General features: G+C 46.2%; 1 protein-coding gene across 1 annotated transcript in view; it reads right to left on the reverse strand.

Annotated features, from left to right (window-relative positions):
* Nucleotides 1-26,575, reverse strand: part of LOC138514720 (collagen alpha-1(VII) chain-like) — a 1,453,166-nt gene that overhangs the window by 299,357 nt on the left and 1,127,234 nt on the right. The window contains exon 88 of the mRNA XM_069630120.1: nt 23,202-23,237. Within this exon, the coding sequence (XP_069486221.1) occupies nt 23,202-23,237 (36 nt within the window). The remainder of the gene's footprint in view (nt 1-23,201; nt 23,238-26,575) is intronic.

A 26,575-nucleotide genomic window follows, 5' to 3' on the forward strand; every position in this document is an offset into this window, starting at 1 on the left:
GATTTATTTGGTTTCTTGCATCTGTCTGAAGGCCTATGCTTTCTTCTCTGCTCTGGATGCATTTCTCCCATTCACTCTTGTCTAATGGTCTTGCGCATTACGCTATCTTTTTATGGCCTTTCGGGTTCCTGTTTGATGATCTCCGTTTAGTGCGCATGGCTGGCATTTCACGTGGTATTAAGTTACCCAAGATGATAGCCCACAGACTCTGTCATTGTTCCTCCTTTAAGAAGAAAAAGCAATTATACCTGAGGAGCTTGCCGAACATCCATGCCATCTCAAGGAGCTTCTGAGTGCTTGCCCCACAACCCCTTTAATGTTACTCTTACAACCTTCCATCTCGCACAGCATGGGTGCTTGTGCAGTGGTTCATGAGCCTAATTTGTGATGGGTGTCATCTCTGTGTGATCTTCGGCACATCCGCCTTGCACATATCATGTCCCTTGTGTCTCTCCATGACCGCCATTTATGTCGAATGCACCACAAACTTGAATTGCCCTTTTACACCTAATACCAGTTACCCAATTTGCTTGAACTTTTTTTATCCACCCCAAAAAGATAAACAAATGAGTCACCCATGTTAGGATTGAAAATGTGGCGTTCACATTACACAGTCCGTGCAGTGGGTGAAACTTTGGGTGAAAAAGTTATGTGGCAAAACTGTACAATTAAGCATACTACATTTGTGCTGAAATGGGTGCATTTTCAAACTAACACCCAGGCAAAAATATAATACTTAACAATGCCAACCCTGAAATAAATTGTGCAATAGAGTCTTACGTCTTAATGTTGTTAGTGCAAGAGACGCCTTAATTATTGCTGGTCGTATACATCATGTTGCTATCACTTGGTTACCTGGAATATGTTTCCATAACCATATACAGACATCTTTCAGTCACCCTTTAGTTGGGCTGCACAAAGGCAAATATTCTATATGTATAATTCCCTAAGGATGTATCCATGTGACTTGTCATGTACACAGCCGAGTCTAAAATATGGACCCAGCGTGGTTCTCCTCATATGGGAGTGGAAACACAATATCTATAGCAATAAGGGGAAGGATAACCCTCCTGTGTGACGATCAGTCCCCATTCCAGGCATCATCAGATCGATTCTGCATCCCAGGCCATTTCCATCATGGCCGTAAGGGAAGCATGCAGCAACGGTCTAGTGTTCCACGGTCTGGGGAATACTAGGGTGGCCACGCCCACCTTCACTCGACCTGCATATCCGGAAACACAGCGGATGTTTTTTCGAGTTGCTACTGTTTATCGAGTAGTGCCACGCTTCATAAGTACGCTCAGGTTTCTACCTTTGCCTTCGTCTGGATTTGGATATCTACTCCCTATCCATCCTTCCTGATCCATAACTCATTTACAAATCAATCCTTTGTTATTTCTATGCAGCCATCACACACGTCTGTCCCCACGACACCCGGAAGACGAACACTCACCATGGACGGGCTTCGTTCGCAGACCGCGTGGCACATGAGAGAACAGCTGTATTTCCTTTAACTCTCCACCCCGTTCGAACTGTCGTCTTCCTTCAACTATTGTTACTGTTATCCATGCAGGAGGTTTAACAGACCGCCGTTCGATACCGTGAAAGCTTCAGTACTACTGAGTAGATATTCTATCGAGGCGTCCATGTCCTTCAAGTCTCGTGTTAAGAGAACTATTCTCTTCCACACCAAATTATCACACTCCCGTACTTCCCCTTGTCAGTGAGCCGCTTTCTCTATACTTACCTAATCTCACTATCGTTCTAGCCTTACAGTATCCTTCTCAGCCTCCCATCATCTTTAGAACTAATTCTTCGCTATGGGAAAGAAGACACTACAGCAGGTCAGGGGTAAGCCTCCTAACTATCCATAGGATTATACTGTCCTAGCTAAAAGGCTCTCCCTTACTGAAATCTCCTTTTGTCTAAACATAGTTAACTTCCTGCTGAGGACTGATCTACAGCTCATTGTCAGACTCAAGACCTCTACATCAACCATCCCACTGCTGCCCCGGAGTACACGCACTCTAGCAGCTCTCCACAGGGTTTTTCTCCTTCGGGGGTTTCCCTGGAATCCTCACCATGTTCACGCCATTGAGCAGGGCCGTGGAGGGGCTTCCAGGTGAATCCTTCTATTCTGCAGTTTCCGGCAGAGCTGGTTAAGTTCTGAGGTAGGTGTCTTCCAGTAATTTCTCGAGTCTTTAGGAGAAAAGTGAATTCATTTATAACCGATAGCAACGCCTGAGTTTCGGGAAAGCAACAACTTGAGTTAGGCCTGGAGGGCTCCTGGCGCAGTCATGGACCAGCAAATACAGCAGCTAATAGCTGCAGTACAATCCCTAACCGCTGAGGTTCAAAACCTTAAGCAAGAAAATGCAGCTTTATGGCAGAACCAGCAGCAAGCAGAGCAACAAGCCGCGCAACAGGCTGCAGCTAGTCGTATACCACACTATTCACAGGTACCCCCGGGCCCTCTGCCAGGAGGGTAATTTGATGGAAACCCTCACAAAGTAAAAGAGTTTCTGGATTCTCGTGCTATCTGACTTTCCTTTAAGGGTGCTTTTTTCCACACTGACCGGGATTGAGTAGGTTATATGATCTGTCAGATGACAGGGCCAGCACTAGCCTGGGCTACGCCCTTCGTAACCACTAACAACCCAATTCTAGATTCACATACAGATTTCTGTAATAGCCTAAGAACCATGTGGAAAGACAAGAAATTCGGGTTGCCTCGCAGGAACACCTTTTGGATCTTAAGCAAGGGAACCAAGACATTTTGGCATACGTCACAAGAGTCAAGCAAATGGCTAGTGAAACCACCTGGTCTGACGACACCCAGGTAACTCTATTCCGGAGAGGGCTGTCGGAGCAGCTAAATGATGAGGTTTCTAGGGTTCCAAGGCTGACATCTTTAGCAGAGTTCATCGCTCTAGTGATACAGATACATAATTGTCTAAAGGAGAAACTTAGTGAACGAAGGAAGGGAAGGATGTCATGCTCCTTTACAACACCCCCCTCCACCAGTAAGGCAAATACCTCGGAAGAACCCATGCAGTTGGGTGCAGCCGCCAGGGGCCCGTTATCCCCAGAAGAACGGGTCAGCAGAAGGACCCAAGCCCTTTGTATGTATTGTGGGGCCAATACTCATTCAGTCCAAGAATCTCCTATTGCCCCTCCCAGGCATTCGGGAAACACCAGCGCCTGACCATAAGAGGAATCATGGTTCGGGAGCCAGTACTAGAACCGGGTTCCTCATCCAAACTGAGTACTTCGATGTGTACCAATCCTCCAAATACACACAAGTTGGTGCTACGAGTATCTCCTAAAATTGGGGATGGCGTACTACAGGACATCCCTGCTCTGGTGGACAGCGGAGTGGCAGAACATTTCATAGAAGATCAGTGGGCTGCTGCACATAACATCTCTCGCTCGGCGGAGGCTATTCGGTGGCGAGTGTAGACTGAAGCCCTTTGGTATCTGGTCCCATCAAAAGTCAGACTGGACCATCGTTCATGTCAATCTCTTCACATCAGGAAGTCCTCACTTTGGACATTATCCAAGCTGCGCATAATCCTGTAATTTTGGGATTACCTTGGTTAAAGAGACGCAACCCCTTCATCAATTGGACGGCGGGGTCCTTCTTTTTGGGCTCAGAGTATTGTTTATCACATTGTATAAGCAATCAAGAGAAGGCCACAGTGAAAGCCACCTCTGCTCTGACCAATTCTAGAGGGGTGACCACTCTCAATCTTGTCGGATCACCCGGAGGTATATCAAAAGTATGAGGAGGTATTTTCCACATCAGAATATACACAGCTACCTCTGCATCGAAGGGATGACTGCGCTATCAACTTAATTCCTGATCAACCTTTACCGTTCGGAAGAATGTATATTTTGTCAACTAATGAAAAAGAAGTTCTTAGGGAATATTCAAGATCCAATTTAATGAATGGCTTGATCACCAAATCTGCCAGCTGCAGCATCCCTGTTCTTTATCCCTAAGAAGAGTACAACTGAACTCCAACCATGTATACATTTCCGGGGGCTGAACAAGATTACAGTTCGGAACAAATATCCCATGCCCTTGATTCCGGATATTTTAGAGGCCGTTAAGGGAGCCAGCATTTACACCAAGCTAGATCACAAGGGAGCATACCATCTCATACGGATAAAACAGGGCGATGAGTGGAAAACCGCTTTCAGAACCCCATTTGGCCACTATCAGTATTGTGTCATGCCATTTGGTCTTTCCAATGCACCTGCCATTTTTCATAGATTTATGGACCATCTCTTTTCGGATCTATTACTACATTCTATCATAGTCTATTTGGATGATATCTTGGTATTTTCCTCTTCCCTCCAAGAGCATGAGTTACATGTAAGGGAAGTTCTTAGAAGACTACAGTTAAACCACCTGTATGGCAATTTTGAAAAATGTTCTTTTGACCATTCCCGGTTAGCATATTTAGAATATATTTTGTCTGTCCAAGGTATTGAAATGGATCCCAAATAGGTCTCAGCTGTATGGGATTGGCCGACCCCTACGTCTGGTAAAGATATTCAACGGTTTGTGGCATTTGCAAATTTCTATAGGAAATTTATCCCAAACTTCTCGGCCCTCACACAACCATTGACTAATCTAATCTACTAAAGAAAGGAGTTCCCTATGTCTGGACTATGAATACACAAAAAGCATTTGATAAACTTACGATACTATTCACCACAGCACCCATGTTGATGGCTCTGGATCAAACCCGAAGATTCATTATAGAGACTGATGTATCTCATTACGCCATGGGGGCTGTCCTATTACAAGATGATGATCTAGGAACGTCCAGTAGCATATTTGTCCAAAACTCTATCCACTGCAGAGCTGAATTACACGGTACTCGAGAAGGAGCTATTGGCAATCTATCATTCGAGGAATGGAGACACTTGTTGTTAGGGACGGAGTTTCCTGTGGAAGTCCGGACAGATCACCAAAACCTGAGAATCCTCCAGTATGCACAGACCTGCAATAGTAGACAGACCCGTTTGGCACACTTTTTCTCTCCTTTTCAGATTACTTTCACTTTCATCCCATGTAGACAGAATCTACAGGCTGATGCACTGTCACGTAAATAACCTATCCCTAACAATCACTTCAGATCTGAACCTATATTTCCCCATATGGCCATGGGAGTACTAAAAGCTCCAGATTTTCTGAGCCGCTTGCGACAACAATCTGGGCCCTCATCTACACAACGTCTATCACCATCCGATCAGAGAACCTTGATGAGAGAGGAGGGATGCTACTTACATCGACATCGAGCATATCTACCAACAAAATCTTTGAAGTGTGAGGTTCTTAAAATGTGTCATGACTAGAAGACGGCCGGTCATCGAGGACTTATTACCTCCCAGGAACTGATCTCTCAGTACTTCTGTTGGCTCTCCAAAAGGGGAGACATCCGACGTTATGTAGAATCATGTCCAACCTGCCTACAGTCTAAGACGCCACTTCATTTCCCTTTAGGGGCGCTCGTCAAGATACCACTACCTTCATGCCCCTGGCAGATTATTTCAACAGACTTCGTGGTGGAACTACCTCCATCCGGAGGGTGCTATACGATCATGGTCACTATAGATTTGTTCACAAAGATAGCTTATGTTATTCCTCTCCTGGGTCTTCCTTCTGCTGCATAGATGGCTAGGACTTTCAACACAAGGATTTTTTCTCTACACGGATTACCAGAAACCATAATATCCGATAGGGGATTCCAGTATACTTCACGTTACCGGAAACAAATCTGTCATATACTGGGAATCTCTTGAGCCCTTAGTTCAGGGTACCATCCTCAGTCAAACGGTCAGACCGAGAGGCTCAATCAAACCCTAGAAGGGTATTTAAGAAGCTATGTCTCCCCTGCCCAGAACGATTGGTTCGACCTGTTGCCAATGGCAGAATATTCATACAACAACTCCTATCATTCTGCGATCAAAACTTCACCATTTCATTGCACGTATGGATTTCATCCCACCTCATATCCAAAGGCTAGAATATCAGACTCGAAGTTCCCTGATGTCGATCACCTCATGGATCAACTACACCAAGGTCCTATATCAGCCATGAAAGCCCTCAGGGAGACCCAGGACAGAGTGAAACAGTTTACGGACCGTCATCGTACACCAGCCCCAGACATCAAACCAGGGGAATGGGTATGGTTGTCTTCTTGCTTTCTCCCAAGACACCTCAGACCCTCCAAACTGACCCCTGAGTACATGGCTCAGTTCTGAGTATTAGCCAAAATCAGAGCAGCAGCAGCTTTTAAGCTCCGACTTCCCAATACCTGGGCACGTATTCATCCAGTCTTCCATGTCTCCCAGTTAAAACCAGATAGACGGAGTTCATTCCATCCTAGAATTTCCTCATGTCCTCCACCCATCCTTTCCTCCTCTGGACCTGAGTATGAGGTTTTGGATATTTGTGACTCCAAATATCATCACTGAAGATTGCAATATCTGGTTGACTAGAAGGGATATACTCCATCGGACCGTACCTGGTAATCTGAGGCTCCAATTCATGCTCCTCAATTAATTAAATGATTCCACCTGAAACACCTGAGGAAGTCTGGGGGCTGGGGGGCAGGGGGGGAAGTACCCCTAAATGGGGGCATACTGTGATGATTAGTCCCCATTCCAGGCATCATCGCAGCGATTCCGCATTCCAGGCCATTTCCATCATGGCCGTAAGGGAAGCATGCAGCAACGGTCTAGTGCTCCACAGTCTGGGGAATACTAGGGAGGCCACACCCACCTTCACTCGGCCAGCATATCTGGAAACACAGTGGACGTTTCTTCACGTTGCTACCCTCTATCGAGTAGAGCCATGCTTCGTAAGTATGCTTAGGTTTCTACCTTTGCCTTCTTCTGGATTTGGCTATCTACTCCCTATCCTTTCGTCCTGATCCATAACTCATTTACAAACCGATCCTTTGTTATTTCTACGCAGCCACCACAAACGTCTGGCCCCATGACATCCGGAAGAGGAACACTCACCATGGACGGGCTTCGTTCGTGGACCGCAGGGTATGTGAGAGATCAGCTGTATTTCCTTTAACTCTCCGCCCCATTAGAACTGTCTTCTTCCTTCAACTATTGTTACTGTTATCCGTGCAGGAGGTTTAACAGACTGCCGTTCAATACTGTGAAAGCTTCAGTACTACGAAGCAGATATTCTATTGAGTCGTCCATGTCCTTCAAGTCTCGCGATAAGAGAACTATTCTCTTCCACACCGGATTATCACACTTCCATACTTCCCCTTGTCAGTGAGCCGCTTTCTCTATACTTACCTCTAACTCTATCGTTCTAGCCTTACAGTATCCTTCTCAGCCTCCCATCATCTTTAGAACTAATTCTTCACTACAGGAAAGAAGGCACTACAGCAGGTCAGGGGTAAGCCTCCTAACTATCCATAGGATTATTCATAGGATTATTCTGTCCTATCTAAAGGCTCTCCCTTACTGAAATCTCCTTTTGTCTAAACATAGTTAACTTCCTGCTGAGGACTAATCTACAGCTCATTATCAGACTTAAGACCTCTACATCAACCATCCCACTGCTGCCCCGGAGACCATGCACTCTAGCAGCTCTCCTTCAGAGGTTTCCCTGGAATCCTCACCATGTTCACGCCATTGAGCAGGGCCGTGGAGGGGCTTCCAGGTGAATCCTTGTATTCTGCAGTTTCCAGCAGAGCTGGTTAAGTTGTGAGGTAGGTGTCTTCCAGTAATTTCTCGAGAAAAGTGAATTAATTTATAACATCAAGCCCTAATGGCGTGAAAGATGTTGCAGCCATTATATCTTCATATCCAAATCTGAGGCTGGCAAATATGGAGTGAGCTCCAACTGCAGTGTGAACAATGTCATTAGGGATTCAAGAATACAACTCTTTTATCACATACATATTTGTGAAATATAAAGATCAGTGGTCATCTTTAAGGCTCCCAAAATGCTGTTTGATTTGATAAAGAGAAACCAGGAACCCTCATTGGTGCTATCTGCCCCATATCTTATCTCTCCATTGGTATTTCAAAAGAGTGCACCTGGTGTGTTCCAGACAGTCTCTTGGTATGATAACATTATATCGGAAAAATAATATTTATGGCTATCCGAGCGTTTGATCATTTGCTTTGCTCGTTAAGGCAAGTGTAACTTTTGAACTATGTCTACAGTGGAGAGTGGAAGTGAATGGAAATGAACATTCTAACATTTTAAAAAGATATAACCAAAAATGTGATGGCACAAAGGTTTTCAATAAATCTGAACCACTGGCACTGCTCTGGGCAACCTTCCACACCACCGATTTTCAGCCTATCGGCGCCATTGCAAAAGGGGTCCAGCTATATGTAAATCAGTCAGGTACTGCCACCGGTGGGAGCAGCCAAGCCTGAACTGCTAAGCCTGGTCCCCTCTGCATGGAAACACATGGAAACCCAGACATGTTTTGACCTTGTTGGGCCTCATCATCCATCAGCTCTTTGTTTTGCATTGTCACGATGAGTGGGACGGGTATGCCCAGACGTGGGTCCCGTGCCTGCTGGGCCTAGAGACCCAAGCTACACCTCATTGATGATGCCCAGTGAGGCTGAAACATGTCTGGTGTCTCGTGCAGAAGGGGTGTCTTGTGCAGAAGGGATGTGACCTAGCAGTTTGGGCCAGATTGCCCCTTTGGGGCTAGGACCAAACTTGATTTGCATATGATATTTCCCCTTCTGTAGTGGCTTGGCAGGCAAAGACCAATGGTCTTGAGTGTTGACCAGACAATTACCAGAGGTTTAAGAGTCATTCTAAACCTTCAAGATGTCACCTCTTTGTTTAAAATTTTAATGAGAGCCAGTTTACAATGTCCTTCCTTCCTGGGCATGGTCATGCAGAGATTAAAAGCAATGAACTTATTCTTCTGTAAGCACCAAGGAACCCTATTTAATTTTGTTTGCTATGATTGGTTGGAAGTGCTGCTTCACCTGCACATTAGTTGCAGTGAACACTAATATTTGACAAATAATATAAAATTTAGAACACAATTGTAGACCCTGTCTTCAGCCTGATCTTCTAGTCCCTTACAAAGTCTGTCAAAACATCAGCATCCCAGACAGATCCAATCTGCATCTGGACAATATCCTGGTCTGTGGGTCATGCCCCAGGGCTGGGAACCAGATGAAGTCGATAGATCTACTTGGTTTCTCATCAAAAACATCTGGTACATGGGGCTGGACACACATTTTCAGTGATTTTTTAAAGCACATTTCCCCCACAGGAGCCCCACCGCCCTCCTGTTATGCTTGAGCTAAAACATGGCGCTGGTGCGCAGTGTATTCTGGGGGCACTCAGAGCCATGATGGATATTTACTTCATGCCGCAGTGAAAAGCTGTACTTATTTTGCTGAGAGCTGAATTTACTTTGCTGAAGAAAACATGCTTTCCAAACCTGCTATGCAGTCAAGGACATTCTGCTGCGAAAGCTGGCTTTGTTATGAGTTATGGGACTGTTTTCCGTGGCTCTTGTTCTTAGATGAGGGAAGCGCTTTGCTCCTTGAGGTTACTGTCGGTTGACCCAGCTGGCAACCAACGGTTGTCCATCAATGCGCAAGTGCATTGCCAGAAGGTTCGAGAAATTACCACCCCTTTTTGAGGAGTGCATATATGCAGAACCCCTCAAAGGTCAGACGGGACAAGTACAAAGACCTCAGTCGGAAGGGGGACGCCTTTGTCCGGCATACCGGTGGGCTGTTGTGCTCTCGGCCTGGCTGTTATCGGGGTCTTCCAGCGGCTTCTGGCGAGATGAGGGATTCAGTTACGCCCACGGTGATGTATTTTCTTTTAAATTCTCTGTCTTTTCTGTGATTTATTTCTGTGTTATCACTTGTTGCTTCCAAGCTTTGAATAAATAGCCGTATAAGTTCTCATTATTTTCTAAGTGTGTGTGTGGTTGTAAGTCATTGCGTCGTCTACCTGCGTTTAAAGTATTGGCTCTGCAATTGCGCTGGTGATTAATGACTGTCATGCACTCTGGGAGAGCAATACATTTTGGCGCTGTGAGCAGGGTAATTGTGATGAATTGTTCCAAATGTTAAAGAATCTGTTTGAACGCAGATAGGCTTTGTTTACATTGCAAGCGAAAGTAATTTGGCAGCGAGCATTGGACTGTGTTAATCTGTTTCTTTTTTTTTTTTGGTGTGTGCGTGCCTGCACGAGTGACTGCAGTGTGGAAAGGAAAAAAAAAAAAAAATATATATATATATATATATATATATTGAGGTTTTGTACATTATTACAATGATGAATAGTTTGTTCAGGAAAAAGAGCGTTCCCGCTGGCGGTGACTGTTCTGATGTTATCATTCGAGGCTGGGCTAAGAGCCCATATGATAAATTGGCCCAGGTGTGGGCATGCGGCGCAGGGCTTAGTGAAACATGGGATCAAGGATTGGGAGATGCTGATCCATCTGATGTAATGTTGTATTTACAACAAGTTTCAGTGGAAAGGGAAAGGGAAAGGGAATGCACTGCGCTGGGTAGGCAGGGTTGGGGTCCTCCTGCATGCCTATAGGAAAATACATCAAAGGAATTTGGAAATGAAAAATGATATTTTGCGATTGGAAAGAGAGCTGGCTGCAGAAAGGCAGATTGCGTTAATGCAGCAGATTCAAATGAAACTTTTTAAAGATAAAGCCGACACATACCAGGCCGTGGCCGAGAGGGCAGCAGTCAGAGTAGCCCGGTATAAGTATAGGAAAAGACGGGGAGGGGTCAACCAAAGAAAGGTGGCAGCTGTAATCGCTACCGCCGGTGTGGACTGGGATCCGGATAATTGGGATGGTGACATTTTTAACTCAACCAGTCCAGAGAGTAGTTCGGCAAATGAGTCAGATCCCAAAACGGAATTTAAACAGAAGACAGTGGTGGTTAAGCCAGTTAGAAGACGGCGAGCCGGGCCCCACCCGCAGAATCCTGCGGGCGGGGTTGTGGATTTAACCACGCTGGAGGATTACACCCAGAAGGAGGTTGGGGAAATTATTACCCGTTTGAGGCAAAAATCAGGGGAATCTTTATTGACATGGATGGTGAGGTTGCTAGATGGGGGCGCTACGGGGTTGTTGGTAGATTCCACGGACTCACCGCGTTTTCTACCTTTGTCAACTGACACCAATGTACAGGAGGTTTTAAGGGCAGGGCCGCCACCTGATGAGAATGGCCAAGAATCACAGGTGTCTTTGTTGCACCTAGCATCCCAAGCATGTAACCATAAATACCCCATTACCACAGATTGGCCTAGCGAGAAAATGAAGTGGTATACTTTGAAAGAGGCAATTCAACAGGTCAGAGCATGCTATGAAAGAGGCAATTCACGTAGATGCTCTAGGACACATGGGGGTTGTGCCGCTCTCAGTTTCAACTAGAAATATGGTGATCAGAACTGCACCACCCGCATACAAAAGTGTCATTATGACTTTGCTCGTAGGTATGACGGGCAAACCCACTGATGAGGTAGTGGATGCCATTAGGCAACTGTCAGATTTAGGGGAGTGGGACAAGAGTGATGACAAGCCACAGGAGAGAGAGGGGCATAGTGAGAGAAGAACTGAAGAAGTGTGAAGGCAGAAGTGAAGGCAGGAGGTAAGATGATAGAGACACCCGCATGTCCAGAAAGGACATGTTTTTGGCTTTGTTAAAAGATGGTGTGCCACGAGAAGAAATTGATGGCATTGAAACTAGGGTAATGTATGAATTATACAAAAAGAGAGGGCTTGCAGCCAAAGAGCGTTATAAACAGGTTAAGAAACAGGTAATAACCAAGCCACAGGGGGACACCTCGCCTTCCGCTCCTCCTGAGGAAGAACAAGAAGAAGGGTCTATGGGGACACCTTCCCTGTACCAGCCAACATACGCTGATTTGAGGAAGGTGGTGAGTGCAATGCTAGAGGCAGAGTCAAGCCACACTCATTCAAAATTTGACTAGGGTTACGGCCAAGCTCCGGCAGCGTCTGCTCGCATAAAAGTTGATAGGCGGCCCCATGTTAATGTTAAGATTTATGGGGGCCAGGAAATACGCAAGGGGTGCAAGCATTGATAGAAACCGGGGCGGAGACCTCTCTGATTCATGGCAATCCAGCACGATTCAAAGGCACACAATTTACTATTACAGGTCTCGGGGGGGGGGGGGGGGGAAGGAGACCCCGCAGTACAAACTGAAGTGGAGATGAAAATAGGCAATTTGAATATGCAGAAATACCAAGTGTTGATTGTCCCGATACCTGAGTACATAATTGGCTTTGACATTCTGGAAGGGTTGACTTTGGGACTGGGAGGTAAAACGTACCCGTTTGGGGTGAGTGCATTGACCTGCACACCCATTACCGTAGGCAAATTGAAGATGCCCTCAGTGCAAGTGCCTGTGGCAACCAAACGGGTAGCAATGAAACAATACCGCATTCCTGGGGGGCACAAGGAAATTGCAGACACCATCAAAGGGTATGTGGAGGCGGGTGTGTTACGCCCTATTACTATCGCATGGAACAATCCTCTCTGGCCTATCAAAAAAGGGGATGGGTCTTGGAGGATGACGGTGGATTACTGTGAGTTGAATAAACACACTCCTCCCTTAGTGCCCGTGGTCCCAGAAGCCATTACCTTGATTGAGAATGTCCAAAAGTTTCAGGGGACTTGGTATGTAGTGGTAGATTTAGCCAATGCATTTTTCTCTGTGCCAATTGCTGAAGAGTGCCAAGAGCAGTTTGCATTTTCTTGGAGCGGGTGTCAATACACCTTTACAAGGTTACCTATGGGGTACATACATAGCCCGACTATCTGTCACCGGCTGGTGGCAGAGCACTTAGACAAGATACCGTGTAAACCTGACATACAAATCTCTCACTACATTGATGATATTTTGATTCAGGGCAAGGATGAGCACAGTGCGCAAAACCAGTTAGAAGTCATTATGGAAGGACTGAAGAAGGAAGGGTGGGAGATTAACCTGAATAAAATTCAAGGCCCAGCTGAAACAGTGATATTCCTAGGGATTGAGTGTCATAATGGGCATCAAAGAAATTGTGCCGAAGGCCTGACAGAAAATACTTGAGTTCACCACTACAATGAACAAAAAGCAAGCTCAGCAGTTTATAGGGCTGTTTGGGTTTTGGAGACAGCACATTCCCCATTTAGGGCAGATACGGGTCCCCCTCTACAAAGTGACACGAAAGAAATATGAGTTTCAGTGGGGAGAAGAGCCGCAGAAAGCATTTGATTTGGGCAAAGACACCGTGCAGCAGGTGTTTGACCTATGGCCATTGACGGAAGGTGAAGTGGAATTGAATGTGTCTGTACAAGTCAATTATGCTAACTGGAGTGTGTGGCAGAAACAGGACAGGAAACGTGTGCCATTGGGGTTCTGGAGTCGTAAGTTACCCGATGCTGGTAACTCATACACTCCGTTTGAGAAGGAGTTGCTGGCATGTTATTGGGCCCTTGTTGATACCGAGCAAATGACGGTGGGCCATGATGTATTGATGAGGCCAGAAATACCGATTATGCAATGGGTACTAAGCTCTCCTAAAACACATAGAATAGGACATGCTCAAGAAGCCAGCATCATTAAATGGAAATGGTACATTCAAGACAGAGCCAAATCAGGGAAGGGTGGAGTTGCAAAATTACATGAGCAAGTAGCCAACATACCGCCCTCAGATTACATACCACCGCATACATACCACCGCAAGTGCCTGAAAAAGCGAGTCTCCCGTGAAATGGGCAGTACCTTATGGCAATTTGACCGTGGAGCAGACCGAGCATGCCTTGTTCATGGGTGGCGCAGCCCGATATGTGGGAACCGAGCGATACTGGAAAGCGGTGTCATATAATCCCAAGACAAAAAAGATTTCGACGTCAGGGAAAGGGAAGAGCAGTCAGTTTGCAGAGCTCTATGCAGTTTACCAGGCATTGAAACAAGAGACCCCTGGTCGATGTCATTTGTACACGGATTCATGGTCAGTGGCAAAAGGGCTGGCGATGTGGTTGCCAACCTTACAAAAGAATGGGTGGAAGATTCATTCAAAAGAGTTGTGGGGAAAAGAACTGTGGCAAGATATTGCAGAAATGTTATCACAAAGTGAAGTCACTGTGTATCATGTGGACGCGCATTGTGCTACAGACTCATTAGAACGTTGGTTTAATTCTGCTACAGATGAACACACCAAGATTTCATCTGTGGATGCGGAGGCTCAGGAAGACGATTTGGAGGGTTTGGCCAAGTGGGCTCACCAGAAATGTGGGCACCTTGGAGAAAAGGCTACTATCAGGTGGGCACAAGCTCGTTGAATCAGTATTCCTTTAGAGGTAGTGAAAAAGATCATTTTGCAATGTCCAGTGTGCCAACACCAACAGCATAGGCCTATCCCTCAGATTGTTCGGGGTACATTGCAAAGAGGAAAATTACCAGGTCAAATTTGGCAGATTGATTATATCGGTCCCCTGCCAATCAGTAAAGGTTGTCAGTATGCATGCACTATTATGGATACCTACTCAGGATACATGATGGTTTTGCCGTGCAAGCGTGCCACACAACTGAACACCATTAGGTGGTTAGATCAGATCATATTGCATTACGGAGTGCCTTTGCAGATTCAGTGACAATGGGTCATACTTCAAAGGCAAATTGATTGAGGAATATTGTCAGGAAAAGAGCATTGAATGGCTCTATCATGTGCCTTATTACCCTGCTGCTTCAGGGCTGATTGAACGAATTAATGGTTTGTTGAAAGAACAGCTGCGCAAATCTGGAGATGGCAATTTGGCAGGCTGGCGTGATCGTGTGTTTGATGCGGTGCAAGTGCTAAACAATAGGCCTGTGAATGAGCATGAAACTCCTTTGATGCGGCTAATGACTCCTGCTTTACAGATTCAACCCAACTCAGTCAGAGAAACCCTATTGTACTGGGAAATTACCCCGGGTGCTTTAGCTCCCTATCGGGCGACTCCAGAGTCAGCAGGGATAGACTTGCATTCCCATGAGGAAATCAGATTAGACCCAAGAGGGATTGTTGTAATTGAAACAGGGATTAGAGTACAAATTCCCCCAGAGCATATGGGATGGATTGCCCCTAGATCTGGCCTAGCATTGAAGGGAGTTCAAGTGTTGGGAGGGGTAATTGATGCTGATTACCAAGGCCAGATCAAAGTCATCCTGATGAATAGTGGGGACCAATTGTTACCGATCCACAAGGGCAATTGGGTGGCCCAATTAATTATTATCCCTGTTAAGTTGCCCATGATTAAGAAGGGGGAGCCTCCTACAGTGTTAACTACCCCTGGGGATCGTGGTTTTGGCTCTTCAGACAGTATGGTACCGTGTGCGAAGGTGTGGGTGGAAAGGCCAAGTGGCTCACCAGTGCCCACAGATGTCATTGCATCAGGCAAAGACCAAGTAGTTTTAGTAATGGAGCCTGGTAGAAAGAAATGGCAATATGTGCCCGCAGACAAATGTTACCTGAGAGAGTGATTTACAACACTGATATTTCTTTTCTGGGTTTGCCTTGTAGATCCTGTGTCTGGCTGGTGTGATTGTGGGACTAAATGGACTCCGTTCGGGAGAGTTAAACGGCATGCTGCTACCAATGAAAAATGTCACATCTGTGCCAGCGATCAAGGAGAAACTGATAATGATGAGTAATGATGTCCAAAAGCAGCCCTATGCCGATGCCGAAAAGCCAGCCAGACCGAAGACATGGATTTGTGAAATGCGGCAAACACGTCAGGCGCAAGTGAAAACAACATTGATGCCAGTTATGCGAGAGGCATCTTCAGGGCGGCGAAAACATTCTCCCATGATCGCCCAAACGGAGAATATGTGGACACACCTGGCACAACAGGTGCTCAACATTACGCACTTTTGCCTTACTGACGTGCCCAATGCTGAAGCTTTGCTGACTACGTGCTTAGTAGCAGTGCCGACGCCAGTTCGGTTCTAAAACATATTTTCAGCATCACGCACAATGATTCTTTGGTTCAAGATTCCGATATCAGGCAATCCTTTTCCATCTATGTACTGCAGGTTTTGCCAGGAAACAGCATATGGAGAAATTTGACACGCATTAAAACCTATAATATAACTCAAGGTGATGTGTGCAAAAGAAATTGGCAAATGCCAACAGCTCAATTTAACCAAACAGCAAAATCAAACTGTGTTCGAGAAACGATTGTGTTCACGAATTCCACGCACATGTACCAGTGTGAATAACACTATGGGCCTCATTACACGGTAGGCGTTAAGGGTTTACCGGTATTTTACCGGTACCGGTAAATCCTTACCACCTTACTACGAGGTCCCTTTGCGGGTTGGGGAATTTAACGCCTGCTTTTTGCAGGCGTTAAAAACCAACCCGCAGAGGGACCAGTGGAGCTAATTACGGTGCCGCAATTTGCGGTACCGTAATTAGTGCCTTCCCCATTCCCATAGAGCCCTATGGGGCAAAAATGGGAATGGGGAAGGGCAATGGTGGAAGGGGGAATTACCGCCCCGCCAACCTTTGAATGGGGCAGTAATTCCCCTTTCCACCAAGGCCGTGCCGGTATTTTACCGGCATGAACCATGGCGCTAATAGCGCCATGGTTCACCGCCTTCCGTGTAATGAGGCCCTATGTCTTGTAATCATACGGTGATAGCTGCCAGTCATTTGAATCATGTGAAACTTCCAACAGGATGGCTCTTTGCATGTGGCAACATCACATACACATACATTTCCGGAGGTCCATGTGCCTTAACTCGATTAGGACTAATGATGTTCCCTTTACACCCAGCGATATCTCGAGGCAAAAGGTCAACGTTTGAGTCTGTGGGTCAATCCCCCGATTGTGATTCACATGTGCATTTGCTATCAGAAGCTGAGGTTCTAGCATTAACCCTTTCATTAGTGGGAGTTTGGGGTTTAGCTGTTGGGGGTTACAAATCTTTGATCAAATTAGCATGTTTAGTAGTCAAAGGACTCAATCATACTTCTCAGGCATTAGAAGAGTTACTCCTTGATAGCAAGGTTATTAGAACAGCAACTTTGCAAAACAGGGCTGCTGTTGATTATCTATTGCTAAAGCATAATTTAGGTTGTAACGCAATTGAAGGTATGTGTTTCAATCTAAGTGACAATTCACGATCCATTGAAAGTCATATTCGTGTTTTAAGGGATCTCATTTCTCAAGTGTCCCAAGATCATACTGGGAATTTGTGGGATTGGTTATTTTCATGGATTCCTGATATTGGGGGTACACTGCGTTACGCTTTTGATTGTATTTGCATTATATTAGCTATCATAATAGCTTGTTGTTGTTGTATTCAATGCATTCCCAACTTAGTTTTAATATTTCGTCTGTTTCAGAGACCGGCTCCTCTGCCACTGGGCTATGGAAGATAAATATCCAAGGGTGGAATTGTTATGCTTGAGCTAAAACATAGCGCTGGTGCGCAGTGTATTCTGGGGGCACTCAGAGCCATAATGGATATTTACTTCATGCCGCAGTGAAAAGCTGTACTTATTTTGCTGAGAGCTGAATTTACTTTGCTGAAGAAAACATGCTTTCCAAACCTGGTATGCAGTCAAGGACATTCTGCTGGGAAAGCTGGCTTTGTTATGTCTTGTTATGAGTTATGGGACTGTTTTCCGTGGCGCTTTGCTCCTTGAGGTTACTGTCGGTTGACCCAGCTGGCAACCAACGGTTGCCCATCAATGCGCAAGTGCATTGCCAGAAGGTTCGAGAAATTACCACCCCTTTTTGAGGAGTGCATATATGCGGAACCCCTCAACGGTCAGACGGGACAAGTAGAAAGACCTCAGTTGGAAGGGGGACGCCTTTGTCCGGCATACCTGTGGGCTGTTGTGCTCTCGGCCTGGCTGTTATCGGGGTCTTCCAGCCGCTTCTGGTGAGATGAGGGATTCAGTTACGCCCACGGTGATGTATTTTCTTTTAAATTCTCTGTCTTTTCTGTGATTTATTTCTGTGTTATCACTTGTTGCTTCCAAGATTTGAATAAATAGCCGTATAAGTGCTCATTATTTTCTAATTGTGTGTGTGGTTGTAAGTAATTGCGTTGTCCACCTGCGTTTAAAGTATTGGCTCTGCAATTGCGCTGGTGATTAATGACTGTCCGTGCACTCTGGGCGAGCAATACACCTCCCCAAGGTCGAGGTGTCTCAAGTGGGCTACAGTATGGCTCTTTTTAAAATGTGTGGCATGCCAGGTCCAACCAGAAATGAAATGACCAAAGCCACCCACAGAAGTCAGGTGGTATTGTGGTGGCTTGTGGACATTGCAGAGACCAAACTGCCAGTTGTAGGGGTTTTGACTATGCCATGGAACCCACCAAGTGACTCCCAGTGGCCACTGGGCCTCGCTTGCAGACAGGGTCAGTAGCCACTTTGTGCTTATTGTGGCGCTATGGTCTCTGGCCACTTTTCCCAGTGGCTGGCCTTCAGCAAGCAATGGTTCCTGCCTAGCCATGAGACAGTTCATGTCATCAGTTGGCCAGGCCCAGTGACCACTTTGTCCCATTGTGGGCCTGCAAGCTACAGGCCATTTTGCCTGTGGAGTGCCTTTCAGCCAGCTCCCGGCCTCGCCAACGCACCAGTTGTTGTCAGTGGCCTTGGCCAACACCCAGGCCAAATCACAGTTCACCCCCTTCTGGGTCAGCGAGTCACTGACCCTAGAGGCCTGGCCACTCTGCCCGGAGGATGGCCCTGGGTCATGCCCCAACATAGCCAAAGCACCAGCTAACAGCCCTGCGGGTCTACGGATTATATTTTTGGCTCCCGGTTTTATGGTATTTATTTTTTCAGCATTTTCATCAGTATTTATCCATATTTATTTTTTAGTAATTTTACCTGTATTTATCCACATCTATATTTGCTCTTTAAAAACAAATAGATTTCACCTAGTGTTTTTGCCTTCATTCAAATTAAACATGTTGTGTCTTGTTTCCTGCAACGGGAAGCTCATCGAGCGGGGTCTATGCACAACATGCCAACATCCATTTTCACCATAGAAACACAAAGCTACTCCTCCTGCTGACAGGATAAACAGCTCTGCAGCCCTTTAAATAATTGCATAGGGAACTAAATCAATGTATTGTGTTACTTTGCACAGCCATTGGCCTGCCAGGCAAGTTGGTCACCCAAATATCTAATCAAGGCACATGCATTTCCCATGTTTACAAATAAATACTGAAAGATACAGAGTTATTTCCATCTGTAGTTATGTGTAAAAATCACTAAAATGGTAAAACCGGGAGCCCTAATTATAATGAAGTCACAAAAGTAGCTACATTTTTTGGGTCACATTTTGGCTACTTTTTGGCAGATTTAAAAGCACCACTGAACTGATTTTCACCAGCCTACGAAAGGATCGTGAGTGAGACCAAACGCAAGGTCCTCAGCCATGCAGCGGTTCGGGTGTATGTGAAATCCACTTTTGTCTGTGCGAAAGGAATGGGTAAATGTACCTTATAGGAAGCCCTCCATGGCTTTGCTCCCACTTTGACCAAGACTCACAAAACATTCTAAAAAAATTCAGTTGGGTCTGTATTATTTTCAGAAAGTTTCACGGCGATGCATCAAACCGTGCCAAAGTTATAAGCCGCCTAAAACGGATTTTTAGAATGTAACCATACTTGCATAATAATAGTTGAGGTTAAATAAGAATAGGAGACACTTTTTCCTCTTTTGGTTTTGACCAAGTATAGGAAGAAAGTTCACTGCATTTGGCACAAACATAGTTTGCCACCGTCAAACACACCTGCCTGATTTGAATAACTTACATGGATGCTCCCATGTAAAAAACGAATGTGCCAAAAACGGTCTTTTTTGCACTGGGTTTTCAGAATGCATATCTCGAAATTGTCCTCCTGGATTTTCAAGGTGTTTGGCATGCAGGTAGACCTTACTCAGATCTGATGCCTACCTCACAACCTTTGAAGATTGGACCAGCCAAACTTGACATATTCAAAATGCCTTGCGATGAAGTGCACGGCCTGTGCATGGGGACCATCAGGAGAGTGGCGCAGGGGGCTAGTGCCTCCCCAGACTAGTGAGTGATGGTCCTGGCGGGGCAAAATGATGGTGATCCTAAAGATCTTGTGTTTGTTACGTGTCTGGTGACAGTCGCGCTTATTGCATCAGAGCGCCGAGAGGCCCAACACTAGTTACCCCCTACCCAGCAGTGGAATCTCTCGCACTGCACCAGGAAGAGCCTTCGGTTCTGTGGGACCTGGAGCCCTGCCCAAGAAGCAGGAGCTTAGCCGTTTTTGAGAAAGACAATTTATGCACAGAAATATTACTAGCCACATTCCAGCAGAACAGAATTCTGGAATCTCACAAATGAGTGATCTCTAGTTTGCAAGCTCCCGCTCCTTCCAAAACCAATGTGTGCACTGAGATTGTATTGTTCTTGGTTGAGTCCAGAATCCACTTCTTTACGTTTCTCCTTGCGTTCCTGCTGTATTGCCTCCAGTAGATGTAAGGAAATATTGTATCCTCTTTCGGGAGTCAGCCAGTAGATGCAAGTACACCTGAGTTGGAACCAGGGGTCCCCTGTACCCATCCCCCCTCTCCACCTTCAGCACTCCACCTTTAGACCGCCTTTCCGCTTGCCTCACTGCTCTGATGGCAACCTTCCCGTCTCTCGTTTCTTCTCCCACTGTCTTATCCTGCTTAGCGACAACCTGGCCTACTGGAAACTTCCTACTCTCACTTTCTTTGTCACTATCTCCTCCTGCTGTTATGAACTCCTCCCTCCTTGGGTTTACCACCCTTTCTTGGTGTTACCACCTCTTGCAGACTTTTGCTAACCCCTTTTTTGTCACTGTATCCTCCAAGACTTCTCCACCCACTGATGTTCCTCCAAAGTTGCATCACCTACTCCTAATACAACCATCTACTATGATGTTACCCTTACCAGCACCTCCTTTGACTACCACATCATCCAGATCTGTACCACCTACTAAATATCTTACCACATAATCCTGATGTTCCAAATCTTCCTGGCTACTTCTCCCCCTCCTGACTCTGACAGCCTCCAAAGTGCTTTAAACTCACAAACTCCTCCAACTGCCAGCCATAACCTACTTCAACAACCCACATTCAGTTGCTGGAACCGGAGACATAGCTTCTCTCCCTGGGAGGGTCTGCACCGGTGAGTGTTGAGTGACGGCTGGGATTGGGTAGCTTCCCTGAGTGCTTCTGGGGCTACTTGGAGTTAGGGGATTGGACCAAGCCTATATCTGGCCTCTCTGCCGACTTGGATGTTTCGATTCGCTCCGCTGATCCGCCGTAAGACTTCCTGCACTGAGCTGGGGGTCATGTTGTTTTCAGAATACGAGTTCCTGTGAGACTTACCGGATGGAACCACACTGGGTACACTTTCTATATCTTCCTATGTGCTGATACTATTGTGCAGGTGGGGTAGCATGATTAATTATTTACAGAGCATACACTTTGGTTGCCAGAGAATGTTGGTGTTGAAATGCCATTTCCCACATCAGCTTTTTTCGGTTCCATGAGCTAATATCCCCGCAAAAATGTCGCCATACAAGAATGGTGCCGTTTTTCTTGCGCCAATAGTACCATATGGAACCTACCGGGGAGACCTCCACAACCCCCACATTTTTTTTTAAAGGGTGCGGGCGACACCCCTTCAACCCCCGCTCCCATTTACCTCATATAGTGTCCATATAAATAATGTCACCTATGCCGTTTCTCAGTGACTATATGTCCGGCGACATTATTTATGGGGATAATATTACCGGATACCCTTTTTTCGTCGTTGGGAAGTCCTGGGCTAGAAACATTGTATCTGCGAAACTGTGGCACGCGTTATGGATTCCATGGATAGCCAAAGCTAATTCCTTTATTGTGCCAAATGGACCGTCAATGGTAGCACTGCACGCGCTATCTTTGTCGATTACATAGCAAGAGTCTCCCGTAAAGGGAATACTCTTATTTTCAGGATGTGTGATTTGGCTCTGGATTGGGGGAGTTTTAAATTCTCTGAAATGAGAAAGGGAGCTCCCCCATTAGCCTGTTGGGTATTGCAAGGGTGTGGGTCAGGGTCAAATCCTCTAGAGCTGGTCTGCCCTGAAAGGCCAGTAGGGCGAGAAGGGACTGGACTCCCAATGACAGGCCTGTGATAAGGAAATGTGATTGTCTCCTGCCATGTGTTGGGGACCAGGGTAAGGTGGCCAGCGGATCTTCCCCATGCAACCCCGGGTCCAACATCCACTGGCTTGGGGTGGCACCCGGACCAGTGAGTCACCTTCCTGGCAGCTCCCAGAGTCGGGCAGGAGAGCACGCCAGTGTGCACACCGTGTGCCAGAATGAGGGGTAAGGACAATGCACACATACAATACGCTATGATGAAAAGAAAGCGGCGGCAATGTACTTGGAATATGCATTCAGAGAAGAAATATGCTCGAATATCCAGTGACACACTACACACAAACACACACCCTCACACCACCCCTAAGACATGCGCCCCCACATTAGGAAAAACACACACACACACAGAGCAAAACACATACACACAACGACACACGTACACCAAACACACATACATGAAAGATTTCTTTTGTGTACAACGAGTCATTCACTGTTCCATAAAAGGTCAGATCTCCAAAGGTTGGGAGGACCAGCCTTCAGATTACAGCCAGCACAACAAAAGAACACACGTTGGACTTGCCAAGGTAAAGGTTAATACAAATACTCAGTCTAAACAAAGGTCAACACACTAGAAATTAGACCTTCTCTCGCACTACAGCGGTACATCACAAAACATCTGTTGTCAAGCAGTAGGGAAACATTGTAAGGTGGGTGAATACGAACGGATCCATTAAAAAGTCAAAATGCCTTCCCTACAGTATTACTGGCGATGTAACATCGACAACAAAATAGTCGAAAAATGTGAGGAGAAGTACCCAACGGCTAAAAAGAAAATGTTAAAACATCAACAAAATAAACGTTCAAGTTTAAAAAGCCCACGATGAAACCATAAAGAGTCTGAAAGCACATCCAGGCAGGCCACAAAAACTCCCAAACGCGGACTCATCAGACAATAAGAAGTGACTGCATGTGGCGTGATCTTAAACCTCTAAAATAAACACATAAATACACGTGGAGATGTTGACTCACCGCAAGGCCGAGGAGACCCGGTTCGCCAGATTCACCCTGTTAAAAAGAGAAATGACGCGACATTTAGATCCTGGCATTGCGCGCGCCCACCAGCACCTCACTTGCTAACAAAGGTTACAACTAGTAGGCAACCGCACACATATGCACACAGCACAGACTGAGCTCCACGTAATGAACAATACATTCAATCTTGAGTTGTGTATTTCATCTCAGTATTAACTCAAGACAGAAAAACAGCCAGGTTTGGAGATCATGACTGGTAATGCACTGTAAACTAAAGCATGGCTGTAAATCCCCCCGCCCCCCCCCCCCACAACCCCCTCTAACCCCCTCTGCCCCCAACGCGCACACGCCCCTGACCATTCTATAAAGTAGGGTATTTGTACAGCTGAACTTCCCTAATCTCACCCGATAAGAAAGTTGCTGTTGGTACTCTGGCTTGGTCTGTGACACAGTGGACCAATGCATCCACTACAGAGCCCTGTGTTTAACCTCATGGTCACAGGTTCAAATCCCGCCAGGTCCACTTAGCCATTCATAGTTCTGAAGTCGATAAAATTATTACCATTAAGTTGGGTAGCCATAAACATCTGTTATTAGCACCAAGATACCCCTTTAGGGGTGAATGTGTGCTTTACAAATACACCTGTTATGTAACTCTCATTCAGAGGACATTTGCCCAGCATGTTCGTGCTTGCCTGTCCCAGGACAAGACAAGGCTGATAAATGGCTATTTCTCCTCTGGTTAGTCAGCGTGAACTATAATATAAATATTGACCCTTCCCAGTCAGCACAATTGAGTAGAAAAGGCTATTTTTAATTTTTTTATTCGTGCTGAGTAGTTTGAGAGCAGCGGAGGGCTGTACAACGTGTGGGTAGCCAGCATTTGGGCAGCCATCTTTTAACAGTAGGGCAGTACTGTGAGGTCTGTGCGTCGGTATGTGCGTCCATTGGATTTAGTCCTTGGTTACTACTCCATGATAATTTTCAGTAGGGGTAGTGAGGATAATGCAGCTATGGACCCCTTGCTCTCTGTGACCAGAACAGTGTTAGGCCATCTCGGGCCCTCCAGATGTTTTAGACTGCAACTCCCATCAGCCCTAGTCAGCAGAGTCAATGGTGAGATATCATGGCAGTTTTAGCCCTAAAAACCTGGGGATCATCAGTTTACAGCAGTTTTGCCAGAGCAGCTGCAATCGCCCCCGAGATGCCGGAATCCAGAGGTAAGCTCCAGGCATATTATCTGCTGCCTTAGAGCACCTCTTATCATCACGGAGCGTCATAGCCGAATTCCTTCCTAAAATTGATTTTATTCTGAATTACGATGCCTGTTAAAATCTGGTAAGCTACCCACCCATCCGACTGCTGACCCCACGTGTAAATTGCCCGTGTGCAGTTTGTAATCACCGAAGTTCGTCTGTTCAGAATCCTCTAAGGTGGCCGCTGTGCTTTGTGCTGGCCGCGCCTGACCCTGTCCTGGGTGTATGCCTGACTGCATACCATCTACTGCTGCCTTCCTGGGGATTGGTTGCAAGCAGCAACATGGCCTGCCACCTATCACCGACAGGCGAGAGCCGGCCAATGCGACGGAAGGCCAGAGAGAAGGCCACCCCCTGACTGAGCCGAGCCCCAGTGTGTGCAAAATACGAGCAGGAGCTCCACCAGCCATTTGCATGCTGCCAGAGCAGCTGCAATCGCCCCCGAGATGTCGGAATCCAGAGGTAAGCTCCAGGCATATTATCTGCTGCCTTAGAGCACCTCTTATCATCACGGAGCGTCATAGCCGAATTCCTTCCTAAAATTGATTTTATTCTGAATTACGTTGCCTGTTAAAATCTGGTAAGCTACCCACCCATCCGACTGCTGACCCCATGTGTAAATTGCCCATGTGCAGTTTGTAATCACAGAAGTTCGTCTGTTCAGAATCCTCTAAGGTGGCCGCTGTGCTTTGTGCTGGCCGCGCCTGACCCTGTCCTGGGTGTATGCCTGACTGCATAACATCTACTGCTGCCTTCTTGGGATTGGTTGCAAGCAGCAACATAGCCTGCCACTTATCACCGACAGGCGAGAGCCGGCCAATGCGAGTGAAGTCCAGAGAGAAGGCCAGCCCCTGACTGAGCTGACCGAGCGTCACCTGCGTGTCAGCGTGTTACGCTTGAGCCGGTTAAGGCACTCAAGGTACAAATGTACATGTTGATCCACCTGATCTATGCACTTGTCTATACTTGCATTATTTTGATTAGTTTTACCCTATGCATGTGCTACCAACACTTACTGTCCTTGTATATGCTGCCTATGATCTGCTGCATGTTAGGCTACAAGCCCTGTAAGACCGCGACTCCCGTGGAATCTACCGCCGTTATGTTTAGAGAACGCTCAACTGCACCTGCCTAGCTTCATTGTATTAGCCAAATCCAACTAATCACGCCGCATTTGCGAGTGTTCACTGCTGCTCATATGAGCTGCACAGTAGTCTGCCCACTCTTCCCATAATTACACTCATGCACCGCGTACCTTGCGTACCACGCACTTTACACGGCATTATTATTACTGTAGGTTACTATTGCAACTTGCGTGAATTTCTAGCCAATAGTCTTCGCCGCAGTGTACTCTGGCACTATTCAATCCAAGTGATTTACTAATCAGCAGACTCATGCTGCATGATATTTCGAAACTATTTTAGCCTGTAAAATGTCTAGTCACTAGCCTTGTATAACACTTTAGCCTACTACACATGTGTTTTGCAGATAACTGTCTCCACAACAATCTATCCTGTTATTACCCTAGCCTATGTGAACGTTAAGTCACTAGCCTCTGTTGCACTTCAGTTTGCCATCACTTTAACCTATGTGATCTGCTAGACTGAAGCCCATGTTCCTCTTATTCAGCATTACTCTACGCTGCGTTCTCCATCCCAGTCTCGAAACCCAGAACTGTGCTCCCAAAGGTCTACACGCATGACCCAACTCAAGGTCCCATCCTGGATTCCAGCCCACTAGCACTCAGACCATGCACACCTTTACCGCCCACTTATCACATATAGCCGCACGCATACACCATGTACCTACCACTGCTCTATATGACACTACTAAGAGCCCTCCTTTATATAATCACTTTACAAGACTTCACTATGCTACAACTCCTCCCACCATTGTTACCTGTACACAGATCCACCAAGCAGACTAACATGACTACCAGACCTTGCACCCTAATACAGAGGAACCTTAAACTACGTGCAAGACTCCCAAGACTGTATGACTCTTTACCTAAAAAAGTGCCTAACAACGCCACTACTGGCCCATGCAAAACTAGTCGACGCCACCTTCAACTTAATAGTAGGCTCTTCAGAGAGACCGCTACGACCCCAAAATGCA

Source organism: Ambystoma mexicanum, chromosome 12 (assembly GCF_040938575.1).
Source record: "Ambystoma mexicanum isolate Mex_15411 chromosome 12, UKY_AmexF1_1, whole genome shotgun sequence".
NCBI lineage: Eukaryota > Metazoa > Chordata > Amphibia > Caudata > Ambystomatidae > Ambystoma > Ambystoma mexicanum.